The sequence below is a fragment of the Siphateles boraxobius genome, unplaced genomic scaffold (genome assembly GCF_051911475.1).
Source record: "Siphateles boraxobius isolate OS27281-9 unplaced genomic scaffold, OSU_SipBor_1 66, whole genome shotgun sequence".
Taxonomy (NCBI): domain Eukaryota; kingdom Metazoa; phylum Chordata; class Actinopteri; order Cypriniformes; family Leuciscidae; genus Siphateles; species Siphateles boraxobius.
Window position 1 is genome coordinate 29,728,791 of NW_027509193.1, and position 18,943 is coordinate 29,747,733.

An 18,943-nucleotide genomic window follows, 5' to 3' on the forward strand; every position below is an offset into this window, starting at 1 on the left:
ATGTTATGAGACGGTTTGTTTTAAGAAGTTTCAAAGAGTTAGTAAAAGAGTAAAGTAAAAGTTAAAACCTTTTTATTTAAGTAGGCTATCTATTTTTTATTAAGTATTTATTTTGTATTAATACATAATCTCACTTTATCATTATTGCGTGATATTTGTGTCAATAATCGTCAAGCACAGGTGACTCCGCATAGTGGGATGGGGCCCCGAAATCAAATTCTGCTTAGGGCCCCCAATAGGCTCGGGCCGGCTCTGCAACCATATGAGCCCTCTCTCATGTGGTTGATTTAAAGGTTTGATTTTTAATATTTTTTTATTTGTCCAGTCCATCAATTGCTCAAAGGCAATCCTCTATCCTTCAAAAGAAACAAAAAGAATGTATGTGAAGTTCTCCAAACACATAATCGGGGTAGAATAAGCAGATGCTGCGGTTTTGCCAAACTCCACTTTGTCTTCAGCTTGGCATGGAGCAATGGATCATCCAAGAGCAGGATTTGTCTTTAACAGGAGCATTTGCATAGTTTAATACCTATAGCTCTTCATCCCATCGGTCAGTCTGTTAACTCTAATGCTGCCTCTGTAGTTTTTTTTACCTTTCTAGAAAGAGAACCAGCTTTTGTTTCAGAGCAGACATCATGCACAATACATTTTGAATGTACATATTTCAAATAACTAATTCTTTAAATAGAATAATTTTTTTGCAATTCTGAATGTAGATGAAGTGTAGATCTTTTGTTAAACTTTTTCATTAATTTTCAGTGTTCTTTTAGGTTCACATAGTTAATATAAATATAAATGGGTCATTTCAGACAGAGGATCAGAGTGGGTTGAAACAATTTTTTTTAACCCTCATTCTGACCCCTTTGTCTGAAATGTCCCATTGGGGCAGCTCCTTTAAGGCTTGTCAGTAAACTCCCACTGTTATGATTGGCTAACATTGTGTTTTGAAAACATTATCCACATAAAATTTACTGACAAATTTACTGACAAAGCATTATGAAAGCATTTACTTTCAGTGATGCTGCTGCTGTCAGATCCAATACAGTTGGCTGCTTCATCTTTGAACAAAAGTTTCTTTGTGAATTCTTCATTACACTGTGTCTCGTTTATAAAACAATATGCTCCGAACAAACATAATCCTCTGACGAGATCCAGGACGCCATTAAAATAAACCATCCACTTGTTTTCAAGGCTAAGATCCTTCTGACGGAGAAACAAACGAGCGGTTTAAACTGAACGTTCCTTTACGGTTCTATTCACTCTTCCATTTTGCCTGTTGTCGAAACACTCAAGTGCGTGGAGTGTCAAACGAGCTTGGTAAAATAAATGCTTTGTTTACAATGAGGAGGATGTTTTTAAACTATGAAACTTTCAGGATATTAACTGATTTAAAAAAGGCCTCTTTTATGGCAAAAGATCAAGGCAGATTTGATTTCTCATGCCATTACCCCTTCAAATCATTTGACATTATGCTCAAACATTCAAAAACATTTACCTAAAATGTATGATTTTTATTGTACCTAAAATGTAAAACCAAGTGGCATGTGGAACCAAATGATGATAGAGCTTTACTCTTTTATTTTATTGTCACTTTTCTGAACCATTCATAATTATTTTTCACCAAATGGTGTCAGTGTGTTAGCTGGACAGCTGTGACTACTTGTATTGTTTACTTGGGATTTGTTGAAATAATGTGCTTAAAGGGATAGTTCACTCAAAAATGAAAATTCTGTCAGTAATTACTCACTCTCATGTTGTTCCAACCCCGTAAGACCTTCGTTCATCTTCGGAACACGAATTAAGATATTTTTGATTAAATCGGAGAGCTGGCTCACTCCTCCATAGGCTGCAAGGTAATTGCATCTGCCGGCCCAGAAAAGTTAGTAAAGACATTGTTAAAATAGTCCAAGTGACTACAGTGGCTCAACCTTAATTTTATCAAGCGACAACAATACTTTTTGTGCGCACAAAAGGAATTTGTGTTCCGAAGATGAACGAAAGTCTTACGGGGTTGGAACAACATGAGGGTGAGTAATTACTGGCAAAAATTTCATTTTTGGGTGAACTAACCCTTTAAGAAATATCAGTTCAGTGTCCCAGTAAAAAGAACTAGAGCCAATGAAGTTTTTGTGAAGTTATTTTTTTGTACAGTAGTAAATTTTAGACTGTGAAATTGCAAACAGGTAAGCCACAGTGCAAGTCAATATAGATATTTAGTTATCAGCATTTAACTAGGGTAAGTGACTATTATCACTGTAGTTGCATAACTACATATATATATAGGTATTCCTGATATGTTGATCATAAATTTGCAATGTGACATGTTTTGGAATCTTGCGTGCCTTGTACTTTATGGAGCCCTATAGCCTTTTAAAATGTTTTCTTTATAAATCTCCACATCTGAAGTGTGAAATATGGTAACATATATTTTCCAGTGCAGCAAAATTATACCAAGCAGATATTACATACATCTTTGTCTAAAGTGGCCTTTCTATGTTCCAAGATGTAAGGCATCTGTAAGAATAACACATTAAACAGCTGGGCCAGATGTGTTGCCTGCATATACTCCCGTATAACTTGTCTCGGATTGGAGCCACATCAAGACATATGCAACTTGCACTTTTAAACATCAGCCATAAGGATTTAAGAGCTTGTTTTAAAGGTTAACTGGGAGGACGATCAAACTTATTTGATTAAATACATGGTAGTGGACAGTCCAAGGTTAGGCAGATTTTGCTCAAGCCATTTAAAAGAAGCTCTGTGAAATAAGAGCGTTTGTTAAGTTTACCATCACCAGTTTACAACAAAATATATTCTGGATCTAAGCAATGTGACATAAATGGATACACTAACCTTGAGCTGCATTTCTGGCTCAGTTAGAGAGTATTAAAAATCAATCACATACAAGTAAATTAGTTTTGCACCACACCCCAACAACAACAACTTTAAGCTCCATTAGGGATTTCTAATGTTTATAAGGGCTGCAAAACACTTTTGTTATTCTGGCAGGCTGCAGTCCAAGATTCCCGCCAGTCCTCTATACCGCTGTGGTAGTTTCCAGGGAAAGACCCTTGCCTCTTCCCCCAAAGAGATATGGAGCCCCATGAGAGTCTGGGAGTGGGGGGCGACTCAGGCATGATGGGGGTGCTGGTGCCGAGCCCACGGAGCGAAGCGGTGACCCATGACCTGGAGGAACTGTCTCTCCAGTACACTCAGAGCCTTCCACCCATCAAAGAGCGCAAGAACGGTGAGTAAGCCCATTTGGTCAGGCCCTTAGGCCATAACTCTGCTCCCAAGCTCCTATTTCCTCCTCATCCATTTAACTACCGCCCCGATTTGACACTGAGAAAATAAGGCCTGCCAGAAGTTTGAGAAATTTGTTTGCGGTAAGACATGGGGAATTACACAGGAATTGTATGTGAATGCCAACATGTAATCATGTCTTAAAGGGGACATATCATGCTTTTAAATCATTCCTTTTTACATATAAATCCTACATTTGTGGTCTATATAAAGCAGAACTTTAATGCTTGGGTCTGAATTCCTCATTATTATAGCTCCACAGGCCCCTTTTCTATCCCTTTTCTGATGTGCGTCTGAGAGCAACTCGTTTTGGTGCGGTCTCTTTAAATGCAAATGAGACACTTCATACCCCGCCCCCTCTCCAGGTTGCAGAGGTGACACTCGTTTCAACTTTTTTTTAGTTTAGTCAACCATTTTTGTAGTTTGATAGCAGAGATACGATTATATGGCGGCACAGAAACTTTTTATTCACACGTTATTAACAAAATGTCAACAACGGAAGACTTGTCCATCAAGCCTTACATGTCGAGCCAGAGCCGGACCCGGAGCGAGGTGAAACGACGAACCTGCAGAACAACGTCTTCATATGGATGTATCGCAATGGTATGTTTCTGTATTTACAGTAACTTCTCCATCCATGCCCACTACTACAATACTGCATGTTTTACAACGGCTATTTAACACTCACCAAACAAAATATAAGTTGTATTATAAACAATTAAAGAAAAGCACGTTGTTATTGCACGTAAAAACGTTATTTACAGCTTACCGAAGTGCTCTGTTCGTCTCCAAAGATAGAAGGAATTGAACCCTCAATCAGACGAAGTCTATCGGCAAGTCCTTCTTTATACTGGCGGAGGTTGCTAAAGTAGTTATCCTTGAAGTGCTTCGTTCGTGCACACAAAAATTACTTTAACCACAGATGTGGGTACATTTTCCATGAAAAATAAAACTCAACCAGGCACTTCGAAGAGGTTCTGCTGGGAGACGGTGTAATGAAGTGTGTGGGTTACTACATCAAACAACCGAACATTTTGACTTACCCTCTCGTAATTTCTGCATCCTTGAGCTTGTACAAAAAAAAACAACAAAAAAAAAAGAAATCGCAGCGAGAAATTAAAATGGCGGATTGCTCGAAGTGTTGGGCAGGTAGTCGATGTCCTTATTTGGCAGTTCCGCTGCAAATACTGTGACGTAATTGTTCAAAAAACGTCATAGAGAATAGAAAAATCGGAACAGGTTGTAAGATATGACCAAAACAGAATATAAAGATATCAATGAAGCACCTGAAGAGACATATTTCAACTTTTCTGTACTTATAAACACTCCAAATATACAACAAAATGCATTTACGGGCTAAAAAAGGGGATTTAGCATGATATGTCCCCTTTAAGTGCTCCCTTTAACTCTTTTCCAACGTGTTCTTGGCTCATGTTAGGGTGGACGACTGGTAAACTAATGTGATAGATTTTGGTGTCAAATATGATTGCCGAAAGTCTCCGATATAGAAGGTTCTTAGGCCTGGAGTCATGTTTGTGGTTTTAAAAAAATGGATATTATTTTCCAAAGCTGTATGACTTTCTTTTGTGGAAAAACAAGCGGTTAAGTATAATTCTGGACTATGATGACAAGCAAATAATACATTTTTATGTTTTGGCTGATAGATATTGTGATGCACTGAAATTTCGGCAGTTGAAACATTTTGAAATTATTTACTGCAATAGTTTTTTAAGGCTGAAAAAGTGACATTTAAGTAGCCCTTCCGATGACCGTTACACTATGTCGTCATCTATTTTGTGCACACGTGGATAAGCTACAGCAGGCAAACATGTCAGCAGTGTGGATGCACAAAAATTAAGCTATACTAGCAGTATGTAAAATGTATTCAGCTGAAATACCAAGAGGTGGCTTGTTGTTGAAGAACTTTACTATGTCTGGTTTAATTTATCAACTGAGAATACAACAACCCGAACAGCTTAAAGAGTTTTAAGTACTCAAATTGTGTTGAGTCAAATCTTTTAAGTGACTCAGTTCACAAAACTAATTGATTTTTTTCTAAATCAGACTGATCCAATCCTGTCTTAATTATAATTGCATGGTAAACAGCGAGCAGGATATTTTCAAAATATCTCTTTTTGTGCTTCAGGTAAGTAAGAAAGAAAGTTATATGGGTCTTGGTGAGTAAATGACAGAAAAAGAAAAATACTTTTTCTTTTTTGAGTCAACTGTCCCTTAAACTTGGCAGTTCTAAAAAAAAAAATCTGGTCACTCTGATGTAATCATATTTTCCTTCTGTCTGGCTCTCACAATCCTGGCCAAAGTTTCATTCTAGAAATGTTTTACTGGTATATGAACCCTAATAAGAAGGCACTAGGGCTGATCCAATGGGCAGGCAGGCAGTGAACCTTGTTGAACTTGACTCTGTCTGACCACAGAAAGAGTTCATGTCCCACTCCCTACGGACATCCTTGCCCTTGAGAATGCCAGTGTGTCATCGGGGCTGCTTGTTAATTTACTGCACAAGGGAAGAAAAACATGTGTGTATTTCAGATCCCACTACATGATGACTTTCTTCATTACATTCTGTGTAAATCCACAGTTTTCTCAGACCTTTTGCACTGAAATAGACTTGAAGCTGACTCACCCAGACACTTCAACATGACCTTGAAATCTTGTATGCTACAAATCTTGCTACTTGCAAAATATTTGACAATATTTTGCCGAAATACCATTGCAAAATCAGTTTCCATATCCTTGTTTTGCCTGAAAGTCCTCATGCCAAGAATCTCTTGGATTTTTCATTTTATTATTATTTAAAATAATTAGATCTCAAACTTTTGATTATAATATTTTCCTAAAATTATGATATTTTCCAAAAATATAAAGTCAGCTATATATTTTCATGTATATAGACATATTTCTTGAAAAATACTTAGTTTTTTCTCTGCTCGTCATCTGAGCACTTTTAGATCTATAAAGCTGAGAAGAAATCTGAACTATGGCTGTCAATGGAGTAAAATAACTGTTTAATCTAGTGACTTGTCACCATCTTTAGACAGCAGAATGAAACTTCAAATTCAGCCATGTTTACTTCTTTATTGTATTTGGTTATATATATTTAATTATATATATTGTCTTCTGTGTCCTGAATTTTTGGTTTTGGTTACAACTAAGATGTTTTACTTCAGCGCATTTCTAGATAGAAACTAGATGCACAAGGCAAAGATGTCAGCAAATCTTCAAGAGAGGATTCATGCGTGTCATGGAAAAACCCATAAAAATCGACCACAGTTCTGAATATTGGGGCGATCCACCCTCAATGCATGTGATTAATTAATATACTTAATGAGAACATAATGTGCAACAGACCACCTCATAACATTCAGCACAAAAATATAAACTTTAAAGAGACTCACAACAAATCCTAATACAAGGCATCATTTCTGCATTTTATCAGCTTGGAGATACTATGTTATGAGTTTGAGTGAATTTCCTTTATCAGAAGAACTGCAGTAATAAATACTTTTTAAAGGAGCACACTTGTTTTTTTCTCATAACTGATTCCTACTCACTGCCGCCTCAAGATATTATGAGCTCATAGAGAGTTTGTTACACTGGACTAAATCAACATGATCTGTTTCTGCTCAGGCTGGAGGACAGACCGTACCCATCCTTCCTCTTTTCAACCCACCCTTCTAGAAACTAAGCGTCACCACTGTTCACAAATTCCCCTACTGACACTTATGTCAATGTTCCCACAAGCTATCGGATGACCTACACGTTATAATCATATTAACATATGAGTCGTGGCATTGAGACATTAAAAATGGACTGTTCACACTAATCTCCGGTTGGATGAGTTCACACACATACAGACACACACACACACACACACAATAACTCTAAGATCGACCTATAAATATTGTATATTTTAGACACAATTCAACAACAGACTTTCAGGCTAGTCAAAAAATCATAGTCTGTGCCCATCAAACACCATGCAATTTTCTGTAAAAATCTCAACTCTCACTGTAGACTAACATCAGCAAACATCGGTTTGTGTTTTTCAGATGGCAGTTTAAAACAATAATTCAAATTTTTAAAATGCATCTCAAAACAAGTGTTGTTTCTCTTCAATTAGCTCTTTATTCTTTATTTTATTTATTTTTTTAAGTAAGAATGCATCCTATGTAAACACCTATAAGGAAAGTCCGATCTGGGTTAGGTAACCTCAAAACCAGCTTAATTATTTAAGGCTTTTTTAAGACCAATTAATCATTAAGGGATCTAGTTTTGCGCATCCCTAGTGGATTCCCTCTCCACCGGACCCAATGAGTAGACTAAACCATACAGCACCTTGGTGGGCCCGGGAGAACGCTCCCTATTGGCTTCCCTCGGGACATTCCTGTTTTCCATTGTGTTTAATCACTTTGGCTGATTCAGATAGGCTTTGTTTAAATATTCTCATTCCCTCTCTGCAATAATAATCTTCAGCAGCTATGAAACAAACATCACTCGATGTAGATAAGAAATTTAATGGCATTTTTTTCTGGGAAACCCCTTGAGACACTATAGTGCTTCATTAGAATGGAGGATTGCTGAAATACAAATGGGAAACAGTCAAATGTTGAATCTCATCTGTAAAGATGTCGACACTAAGTGACAAAAAGAAACCGAGACATCCCTGGGGTGCTGCTTGGTTGTTTTTGCCGTTTTTGTTCCGTGACAACATGTCATGCTAAAATTGAAGTAACATATAAAAGAAGTATGGGAAGTTGCGGTTTTGCATGAGAATTTTTGCACCGAGTTCCTCTTTATTGTCTAAGATAAAGTTTGCATTTGAACTATTGTTTACCCAGTGATCAGTGCTGTTGAGGGTTAACAGCTACAGCTCTTTAGTCCCGCCTCTCCTCTCAGTCACTGATGGAGCCTGGAGCTGAACCGCACTCGCTGAGAACCACACACCCACAAACACTCACTCAGGCAGTCTAGAGACAGAGCCGGTGAAGGAACTTGTCGGAGCGGTCTGTAATCAAACTCCAGGCTGGGGAATTTCCTGCCAGATCTCGCCATTTTGCCTCGCTCCTCATTTCCCACTGCAATCCATGGGACTCCAGAATCGGAAACTGTCCGATCCGTCTCTCAGCTCCATGGCCTGCCTTGAAGTGGAGACCTTGAATGTCTGCAGGGGTAAATGCAAATATTTAGAATTAAAAAAATGCCAACGTGGATTAATGAGAGCATGAATTAAAATGGGGAACGTTGATGCTTAACATGAGTGAAGGACACTGGGAAACCAGAGTTTAGCACACGGCAGCTGGTAATTATTACAGAAACATGTGTTCTGAATTGGATACAAATGTTATTGTACAAATAATTGACCAAAGTTTTTATTGTTAGGTTGAACATGAGAGTAATAATGAGGCTTGTTGTTGTTGTTGTTGTTTTTTAGGCTGTCTGATGTTGGTTGTATTATATTTTTGTATTAACAGGTTTTCATTCAAACTCACACCCAAACATTACCTCACCATTCAGTTAATCATTTAGCTGGCTTATCGTTCCTCTTCGGAAAATGTATCTGCTTTTAGTGCCTTATGGGAGTAACACCTCTTTACAGGTTTTTTTAACTATAAGACTTTAATGTGCGTGAGGATATCTTTGCAGCCTTCACTGTTATTAATATATGGCTTCAGTTGTGAGAGTTAAAGTGAGTTGGGAATGGTGCCCATCGATGAACCGTAAACCAAATGGTATATTCATTTATCAGATCTCAAAGCTGAGCCAACATGCAGTCTCTGCTGTCCTCCAGAGCTCAGAGCACGCATGAAGATACAGTCATCTGTCGAGCTGCTGAAATATTCTTTCTAACAGTAATGTCAACACAGCCCAGGTCAATGTCAGAGTGTTTCTTAAACAACTTCAGTTTAGTCAACATTAACAGGCTAGTTAGCCATAACACTGCCCGTTCATTTTATTTACGATGGTAGCGTCTGGTTAAATTTTGCTGGCAAAAAAGGTCCATTGACTATTGTCAGTGTTGTGGAAATTTATGAAGTACAACTCGCACAGATGTAAGTTTTAAGGCCCTGATAATATACTCACAGTAAGGTTATTTTTTTGTTCTTCGCTTAAGGGTTTTAGATAAATATGTGAATTTGCTTTCCTCTCAATAGCAATATAAGCACGCAACGAAAATTACAGTGGTGAGAAAACAGCAGTTTAGAAAGTATCAAATCTTAGTGATCTAGATTTGTTTGCAACAGCTCTGCAATTCAGCTCTCCAGTCAAGCCACATTTATTTATATAGCACGTTATACAAAAGATTGATTTGAAGCAAGTAATTTTACAGTATTAGACATGAAAAAATAGTGTCAGTGTCACTTTCAGTTAGAATTACAACTCTGGTTTCTACTATAAAGCTGCTCACCAGTGTGTTCATGTCCTTACTCAAGTCTGACCTTGATGGACTGAACAGAAGAAATGAACCGGAGAAAATTTCTACATCAGAGAAGGCGGAGCCTCAGTGCCACACCTATCTGTTACATAATCACCAAGGACCAATGGTAGTTTGAAGGTGTTTACAAGCCGGAGCTAACTTCTGGAAAGTTCGCTTTAGGAAGCTGTTAAACTCTGAAAAGAAAAAATCGATACATGCTTGGTTTGGGCCTGATTTTGTTTGAAATTTCGTCATACCAGTTCGTTTTTTGTTTTCACCTGAAGTATATCAGGGCCTTTAAACATAGCAGCTTTCTGTTGGTCTGTTGTGGAATTTTTCATGAACAAAATTTGTGTGGGAAAATCTTTCACCATTAGGCAAAATTCCTGATAGTGTGGATACTTATTGAAATGGCCGGATTTCGTCTGCTAAAATGCGACAAACAACGGTAAATGTGACTGCAACTTTTTAGGCTTGAATTTGGATTTAGATTTAAATCTTGAGGACTGGGTTTTAGGGGAGTGATATTTACAGGGATCTAAGCTGCCTTTTGTTTATTGTACATATTGAGAGTGAAGCCTGGAGCCACATAAAGGTCAGTCAGGGTTCAGCAGAGAACATGAGGGATGACATCAGCTCAACAAACACTGGGATGACTGCAGGCATGTCATGTACCGTCATACTGATGTGAAGATGATTACGGTGTATTACTCTTCCATCAAGCTTCTTCCGCCACATTGCTTTGAAAAAGTCACTTGGTGGTGGCATGGATCTTGATTTGTAATGCATAACCACTTTAATATTGAAACCCACAGGAGGTCCTGGCGCACATAAATAATGGAAAACATGGTTCGGGACAGAGTGTTCCAAGCTTTGAGGGGGTTTTAGGAGGGGCACTTGGTCCCCTACTTTAGTCTGTCCTCTCTTTGTTCTTGGCATACATGGTTCCATTAAGAACCTTTCAAATGCACAAATGGTTCTTTAGATCATTTAAAAGTTCTTCAAACTATGAAAAAAAGGTAATATTCAGAACTGCTCACTGAAAGGCTTTTCAATGGGACTCAAATGGTTCTTCTACGGCATTGATGCAAAAACACTGTTTTTGGAACCTTTATTTTTAAGAGTGTTTGATGCAGATTTTATGTGTTTTATGTACTCCCCCCATGCCATTTCCAAAATCTTCAGTTTCCCAGGCCTTGTTCTCACAACGGCTGGGTTTATTTTAGCAGGGGTGAGTCAGACAGAGTGGTCGCTCTCCCGGGACTTAAGCATAACTGTGTGTGCTAGACCTCATTCTGCAGCCAATCAGATTGGCTCTGTGCTCCCATTGCTGGCGATGGGTGTAAGCGGGGGTCTGCTGGGCATTTTCCACCTTCCGCCATCCCATTTGTCACTATCAACTGCCACACTCCTCTTCAAATGTATTTTGCAGAGGAGTGGTGTTATTCTCTTGAACCAACACGCCCACGCTTGTGTGTTTTCGAAATGTATAAACCGGGCTGTCTAGTGTGATGGTGAAAAAGCATTCAGCCCTGGCCAGGGTGTAGTAGGCTGTGCATAACGCCCTGCATTTCACCCTTTCACTCAGGCATTCACTGTCTTTTTGATGTTCTTGGTTGTTAATGCATCAGTGCTTCCTCATCCAAAGCATAACACCTTGCATCTCGCTTTTTATGGGCAGCAAATCCAAAGCCAAGTCTTAAGCTGACATCACCTTGAGAAGTTGATAGGAACATTGCACTGTTTATTATTTTGTGCTTTGGACGCTGTTCTGTTGTTGATCTCTCTTATAAACAGCACTCTGTCGTATGTTTGCTTTTGAGGTCAGTAGTGTTGAGATTTTGTACCACTTGAAACTTTTATTACATTTAATTAAGTAAGACTCTTTGGTTGAACTTCAACCCCAAAACATTCAGGATGAAAGGGAAAATGTCACAGATTATTTGTCTGTAATAAATCATAATATAGTAACAAAAAAAATAAAACTGAGCAATACTACCACTATTAACTATAATCAAATGATGATTTACAAATATTTTTGAAATAATTCTGAAGTAATGCAATGTTTTGATATTAAAATAACGTTTAAAGATAAATAACTAGTGTTTCTACCAATAACACATATTGAGGATGCTATATTGCAATACTATAATAATGTTTATTAATATTTTGATAATATTTAGTTTTTATTTTAGTTTTCGGTTTCAGTTTAATTGTACGTTTTAGTCATTTTGTTGTGATTTTTATTCATTTGTTTTTTAATATTTCTATATAGTTTTTTTTTTTTTTTTTCAGTTTTAGTTATTTTAGTACATTAAGTTAAGCTGAATGAAAATGGGAAATGTTCTCAAAAAAACTTATTTTATTTCAGAAACTATCTTTTTAAACTATTTTTTAAATTGAAATTTTATTTAAAATTCCTAAAGTCTTTTTTATGGTTTTAGTTCCATTTATCTATAACAACCATGTTTCATATTAAATGATTTTTAGGCACAAAAGGCATTGTTTCTTAAAAATTGCTGAACACTGTATGAAGAATCTGACAATGAGTTCTTTTGTGTATTGCTTGCTTAGGTCAAGACCTGTTTGGACTGTACTATCTAGTGCATTTCAGAGAGTATTATAAGTACAAGCTCACTAAAGTCAAATTTTCCCTGAGTTCTGTTTCTGCTTCCTCCACAGTGCTACAGTTAAGACTACAGCAGAGGCGCACACGCGAGCAGCTCGCAGACCAGGGCATCATGCCACGTGAGTCTGCATGCTTCATGGAAAAATAACACTTAAATGTCAGCCTTTAATATTTAGACAAATTAAGCCTAGACTTTCATGAAGCACTCTGTTGAGACCACATCTATATGTTAGACAAATGTTCTAATATCTTGCTATTTTAACCCTTAATCCAGTGCCACGCACATTATTACCTAAGCTTTGCACACATACTGTACTTATTCTTCATAAAGTGGAATATATTCACCTCCAGCCACAGTTTGTTTGTGGATTACTCCTTTGGCGGCAGGAGGATGGAGTAAGTTATGCGTATTGGTAAGGAGAGCTGCTCTAATAAAAGAAAGTGTCTGTTGAGGATACAAACTGATAAGGAAGGTGAGATAGAACAATGGTGTGACTGATGTCTGTCTGGAACAGCAGGGGCTGTCCTGTTCTCTCAGTGCTTGCCGTCTGTATAGGGCCCCAAACGTCATGGTTCAAGCTCCAAGAGTAACAAGAGTGAGTCAGCGGCTGGGCCTGCACTTTTGCTCAGCAAGATCTGTGGTTACCTCCCGGGCTTTATAGTCAATGGTTAATGGCTCGGATTATCCCACAAAGACCAATTCTTGCATTCTTTAATCATATTCATGTCAGGATTATACCTTTACTGAAAGGGTTGTTGCTAGTGTAGCAGACCGTTTCAGAGGCCTAGTTTGTTTAGTGATATATGACTGATCAGGGTGAGAAAAAGATAGTTTTGCTAATCAAGGCACAACCACTGTGTCTGTGCGCCCATTTCCTGTTGACTGTGGATTCAACACCGACAGAAACCCGCCTCCACTCACTCGCACCAGCTCAGAGATCCACTCGTTGACAATCACACGTTGACGTGATTGGTTACAAGGTAGTTTGTGACGTCAGAAACACCAGCGATTTCAAACAGCGTTTTTGAGACTGTCTTTAGTACACTGCCGTTTTAAGGAGAAAATTCTCAGCAATGCTGTTGACTTATGAGTTTACACATGGTTTGTCTTACAGCATATTAAAAACACCACATAGACATATTCACAACATTAAAAACTTGATTTTCACCCCAAAGGGACTTTAAAGAACATTCTTAAAACATGATTTACCCAAATGTATGAAATTGCATTGTTTTCAGAGTATATCTTGAATTCATTTATTCACCATGTAAACAAGAGGTTTATGGAAGCTTGTTTCTGCTAGGGAATAAAAAATTAAAAAGGGAATTGCGACTTTTTATCTCAAAATTCAGACTTTTTTTCCCTCACAATTGCAAGTTTATATTAACTTTTTTTTTCATTCAGTTGTGATTTTATATCCCAATAGTCAAAAGTCTAATTGTAAATTGTATTGCAAGGAAAGTCAGAATTGTGAGATATAAACTTGCATTTCTGATAATTTACCTTTTCCTCGCAATTGTATGTTTATATCATGCGATTCTGACTATTTCTCGCAATTCTGAATTGCCACCCTTTTCTTTTTCAGATTAATACTAATATTCGTTAATATTCTGCAATTCTGACCTTTTTTCAGAATTGTGAGATATAAACTCACAATTGTGAGTCATAATGTCTAAATTTTGAGATGTAAATCTGCGGAAAAAAAAGTCTGTGGCAGAAACAAGCTTCCCTATGTACTATATAATAAGATATTAAATGATATCATGTCACTTGTCTTGTTTTTTAAATGAAGATTATTTTCCTTGCAGCGCTGAAGACACCTGCAGTTTTTCATGAGCAGGTCAGAAGTTTGGAGAGGGCAAGGGTAAGACTTCACTGCTCGGAAATACTCTTACACTTTTCACTCATTAGTGAAGTGGCCTTTACACAGGTTTAGTAGTATAAGGATGTTTATGTTAAAATCCATAATTTTCCATCATTGAGTGCTATAGTGACAAACTGGCCTCAAGTATTTGGACAGTTAAGCCATACTTAAAAAATTATGAATATTACCTTTACAGTTTGAAGATGCCACTTAGTTTCATATTTTGTTATATAATGCAATGACATTCAGACATTTTGAACAATTAAATTCAACAATTTTGTGTACATAAATTATTATACAAAATGAATTACATAATACAATTTAACTTTGGCCATCAGCCACCCTTTTTCTATATGTAAACATTCGTCAGCTACTAGTTTACTATGAGAACAGTAACATGCCGAGATCTATGTTCTCCTGTTTTTATTAATCATTTCATTGCATTTTCTTCAAATACAGACTGAGAATTTCCTGAAACATAAAATCCGTAGCAGACCAGAACGTGCTGAACTTGTCCGCATGCACATTTTACAAGGTAAGCACCTTACCAAACAGAAGTGATTTCGCTCTCAAGAGCATTTTCAGTGTCAAAAGTTACACTTTTTAAAGCGCTTTAGTTTCACTTCCTGGATACTTCATTTGTGATGAAGCTTTATTATATTCTGAAGCTGTTTATGTATTTCAGAAACCCATGCAGAGCCTTCTTTGCAAGCCACTCAGATGAAGCTGAAGAGGGCACGTCTAGCTGATGACCTCAATGAGAGGATTGCACAGCGGCCGGGACCAATGGAACTGGTGGTGAAGAACATCCTGCCTGTTGACGTTGGTAAAAACAATAAAATAATATATTTACATGCTTAATCATTTTTTGTGGTTGAAAACCAAAGAGTGCCTCTTCATCAGTGTAATTGCTCTTCTCCATGCATTGCTTTCCCGGTGAAGCTTTGATCCCCGCTCTACCTGCATTATAATGGTGTGTTCATGTCCTCCATGGGAAGTTCGTATTTACTAGGTGGAAAGTCGTGTTTACGACGTCAGGTGCTTTTAAGTCACTTTTGTTGGAGCAAGTGTACCTTCTCTTAATTACTACACAAAAATACAGCAGGGTTTTTGAACTCTACTTCCACAAAATGAAGAACAAAAATGTGCATCAGGTGTGTTTTGCTCTTTTATGTTTTTAATTAATTTATGAAACCACTGTAAACTTTATTGTTACATATTATATCGTTATATAACAATGCTATTATATTTTGTGCATGGGAATTAGCTTATTTGGTAACACTTTTTTACAGCGTCATTGTAACATTTGTTACATGCAGTTACTTTGGTAATAACTATAAATTATGCTTAGTTACATGAAACTAACTCCGAACCAAACCTAATCCTAACTCTATAGTAAGAACATGTAGTTACTTAATATTACTCAGTACTTAAATGTATAGTTACAGTGTAACAAAAACACCTTCAAATTAAGTGTAACCACTTATTTTGTTTTAAATGAAAAAGCCTGACAATGTCACTGCTAAATACCTTTAAAATATTGTGGTATTCCTCCTCGTTTATAACTGATACGCCCCAAACTCATAAACATCTGGATTTAAAGAAAATCCAGAGCTTCCCACTCGTATTACGACTTGTGGTGGCATTCATCTTCATTCAACTCGTAAATACAATCTTTTCGACATGACTTGAACACACCATAAGTTATATATATATATATATATATATATATAATTTTTTTTTAAATGTAATTAAATATATATAATTTATCAGAGTGGGAATCAAGTAAGTGTTTGCATGTGTCACGACAGCTACAGATAAAGGCAAAAAAAAGCCCCCAGACAAACTTGTCAATCTATCTTGATGGATGGTGCAGAGAAACGTAAAAGGTGAACTCTGACCAATAAGTGGAGGTTTTCCTCACATGTGACTTGCACATATTGCTACATTTTGAAATGTTGCCTCGTGAAAGCGAACCGAATCAAGAAGAAAATGCAACATTGTAACAGAATAAGCACCTGTTTCGGAACAAAGCAAACGATCACTGTGTCTGAAAACACCCTAACTTCTGTCTTTTGTTTTTTGTTGAACACTGCAGTTGCTGAACTGGATGTTTATAACTTCAATGAGGACAGCAGTGAAGCTCTGTCTCCAGAACAGCCAGCTAGTCATGAGTCTCTGGGCTCTGTATCTTCTCCTATAGAAGCCAGACTGCCTGATCCATCCGTTGTATCGCCTCCGATCGGCTCCAAACTCCAGGTCAGCCCCTTAGCAGGCCTTGGATTCACATCCACACCATATTGACTGATAACCGGTTCAGGAATATTCAGTGCTAATATTTAAGGTTAACTTTTGATAAAAAGGTCTGATAAAGAATTAAAGCATATGAAGTAATGATACACTTTCCAGAAGAGCTAAGTTGTCTCTATTTCTAAATTTTCACTGCAAATTATCTACACATCAGCCCTGTGATGCTGGTAAGATTTATGTGTCTCTGTCTCTTCTCACGGCCATATGGCTTTTCATCTTTTTTTATCTCAATAGTGTCCACCTACAACCCAGTGCTCAGACTTCCTGAGCAAAACATCAGTAGAAGATGGTCGAGTAATGCCTGCCACTCAGTTAGTCACTGCTGCTGCTACCACAAAGCCAGGACCAACCCTCGTGAAGGTAAACCATATGTCCAAACCACAGTGATGTAATTTCCTGTCAGTGTTTATTTTCAGAGATAATGGTCAGTGACTCTCAGTATTACTGACTAATTTCACAATAGCAAATATACCACACAGACTGTGAACTCAGAAGTTAACAAAAAAAAATGTTAAAGTGTTTTTGCCTACAGATACAAGAACATTAAATACACTACCATTCAAAAGTTTGGGGTCGGTACAGTTTTTTTTAAATGTTTCCACGGTTGTGGTAATTTGATTTAAAAAAATAATAATAATACAGTACAAATGGTAATGTTGTGAAAAATTACTACAATTTAAAATAACTATAATGTGTTATATTACTAATATATAATAAAATAATAATTAAAAATCATGATGGCAACATGTTAATTCATGTTAACAACATGTTAAAACATCCTAGCAACGTGCTAATTCATGCTAGCAATGTGTTAAAATATGCGAACAACATGTTATATTAACAAGATGCTAAAACATACTTTCAACATGCTAAAACGTTAGGATCGTGTTAAAATATGCAAGCAACATATTAGTGTTTTTAGTAAGACGTGCTAGTAACATGTTAAAAATGCTTGCAACATGCTAATTCATGCAAGCAATGTATTACAACATGCTAGAACAATGTAAAATAATGCTAGACAAAAGACATGTTAACAACATGATCAATCATGTTAGGAAGCTTATAAAACTTTCAGACAAGGCTTTTTAAAATAGAAACCACTTTGTTTTTTACTGTCATTTTAATCTGTTCAATTTAATGTGTTCTTGCTGAATAAAAGCATTAATTTCTCTAAAAAAAACTTTAGTGTAACGGTAGTGTAAAACTTTAGCAAGAAAGATTCTGTACAACAGTGTAGACAAGAGAGAAGTCGAGCTGTTGTTTGTCACTCTAAACAGCTTGTTTAGAACAACTTGTCAAAGATATCTTAGGCCAAATCAGTTTCAGAAGAGCACCAGATGCAGAGATAGAAGTGCTAGCAGCCGCCCTCTGTCTTCAATTGGAGGTCAAATGAAACATTCACACTCATAATGCGGAGAAGAACAAACTTAAGCTGGGGACATAAGAAATAGGAATCAGGCAATAACTTGTGTTTTTATCATAATCCAAGCCTTCAAAGCATACTCGGCATATTTACTACATGACAGCGGGTCACTGCTGACCCTCTCGCACAGTCGTGCTTTGGGAAACCTGTGCACACATACGCCAGCTTGAAATTGTGTTATTACATCCTGATGACTTTCAACTCCCTTCCTCAGAAGCCAAACCATTTTATGTGTATCCTGTGACTCAATTTTTGGGAACAATGAGGGTCATGTCCCCTCCACGCATCCTGTTTCCTCTTCCTGTGATTTTAGGTAGATGTTCATACTTGTCCCACTTATGCACCGCAGTTGCAAACTTGTGGTTTTACCCACAAATCTCTCAGCTCCGCGTATTCTCAAACTGCTAAAACCTCTTGTTAGCAAGGGGACTGAGCTAGTTGAAACATTGAAGGAATCACCTGAAATCACAAGTCAAACAGACTGGTGATATAATTCCAAACCGACAGGGTGTTGAATGCAGTCTGTATGTTTGCTGTGTTTTCGGGTGACACTTTTTGTTCAATTCTTCCACCCTTGTTTCCATGTAGCAAAGCCAGCCCAAACAGTCCAGTGACAAGAGTCGAAGCAAGAAGAGTAAAGAACCCAAACCGCGGATTAAGAAGCTTAAGTATCACCAGTACATCCCGCCCGACCAGAAGCAGGAACCTAATGAAGCCCCGATGGACTGTGCATATGCCAGGCTTCTTCAACAACAGCAGCAGTTCCTGCAGCTCCAGATTATCAGCCAACAGCAACAGCATTACAATTACCAGGCCATATTACCAGCACCACTCAAGTATGTGTCACATTTCCAGTGACATTCACCTCTTAATCACAAGCACCATGTGTCACTTTGACCTCAACATGACAAGAGGATTTTATCGTTTAATAAATCACATAGTATGTAATATAATGTATACAATATAGTATAATATGA

General features: G+C 37.3%; 1 protein-coding gene across 4 annotated transcripts in view; it reads left to right on the forward strand.

Moving 5' to 3' along the window:
- Window positions 1-18,943, forward strand: part of mrtfbb (myocardin related transcription factor Bb) — a 37,109-nt gene that overhangs the window by 11,652 nt on the left and 6,514 nt on the right. Inside the window, exons 1-9 of one of the 4 annotated variants that reach the window (XM_077213443.1) lie at window positions 8,346-8,493; window positions 10,305-10,401; window positions 12,422-12,487; window positions 14,178-14,233; window positions 14,693-14,768; window positions 14,919-15,059; window positions 16,332-16,492; window positions 16,778-16,903; window positions 18,555-18,802. In XM_077213443.1, coding sequence (XP_077069558.1) covers window positions 8,482-8,493; window positions 10,305-10,401; window positions 12,422-12,487; window positions 14,178-14,233; window positions 14,693-14,768; window positions 14,919-15,059; window positions 16,332-16,492; window positions 16,778-16,903; window positions 18,555-18,802 — 983 coding nt within the window. In that variant the 5' untranslated portion in view covers window positions 8,346-8,481. Of the gene's footprint in view, window positions 1-3,009; window positions 3,248-8,027; window positions 8,494-10,304; window positions 10,442-12,421; window positions 12,488-14,177; window positions 14,234-14,692; window positions 14,769-14,918; window positions 15,060-16,331; window positions 16,493-16,777; window positions 16,904-18,554; window positions 18,803-18,943 lie in introns of those variants that run through there. The other 3 variants (XM_077213442.1, XM_077213444.1, XM_077213445.1) reach the window with 3 other exon arrangements.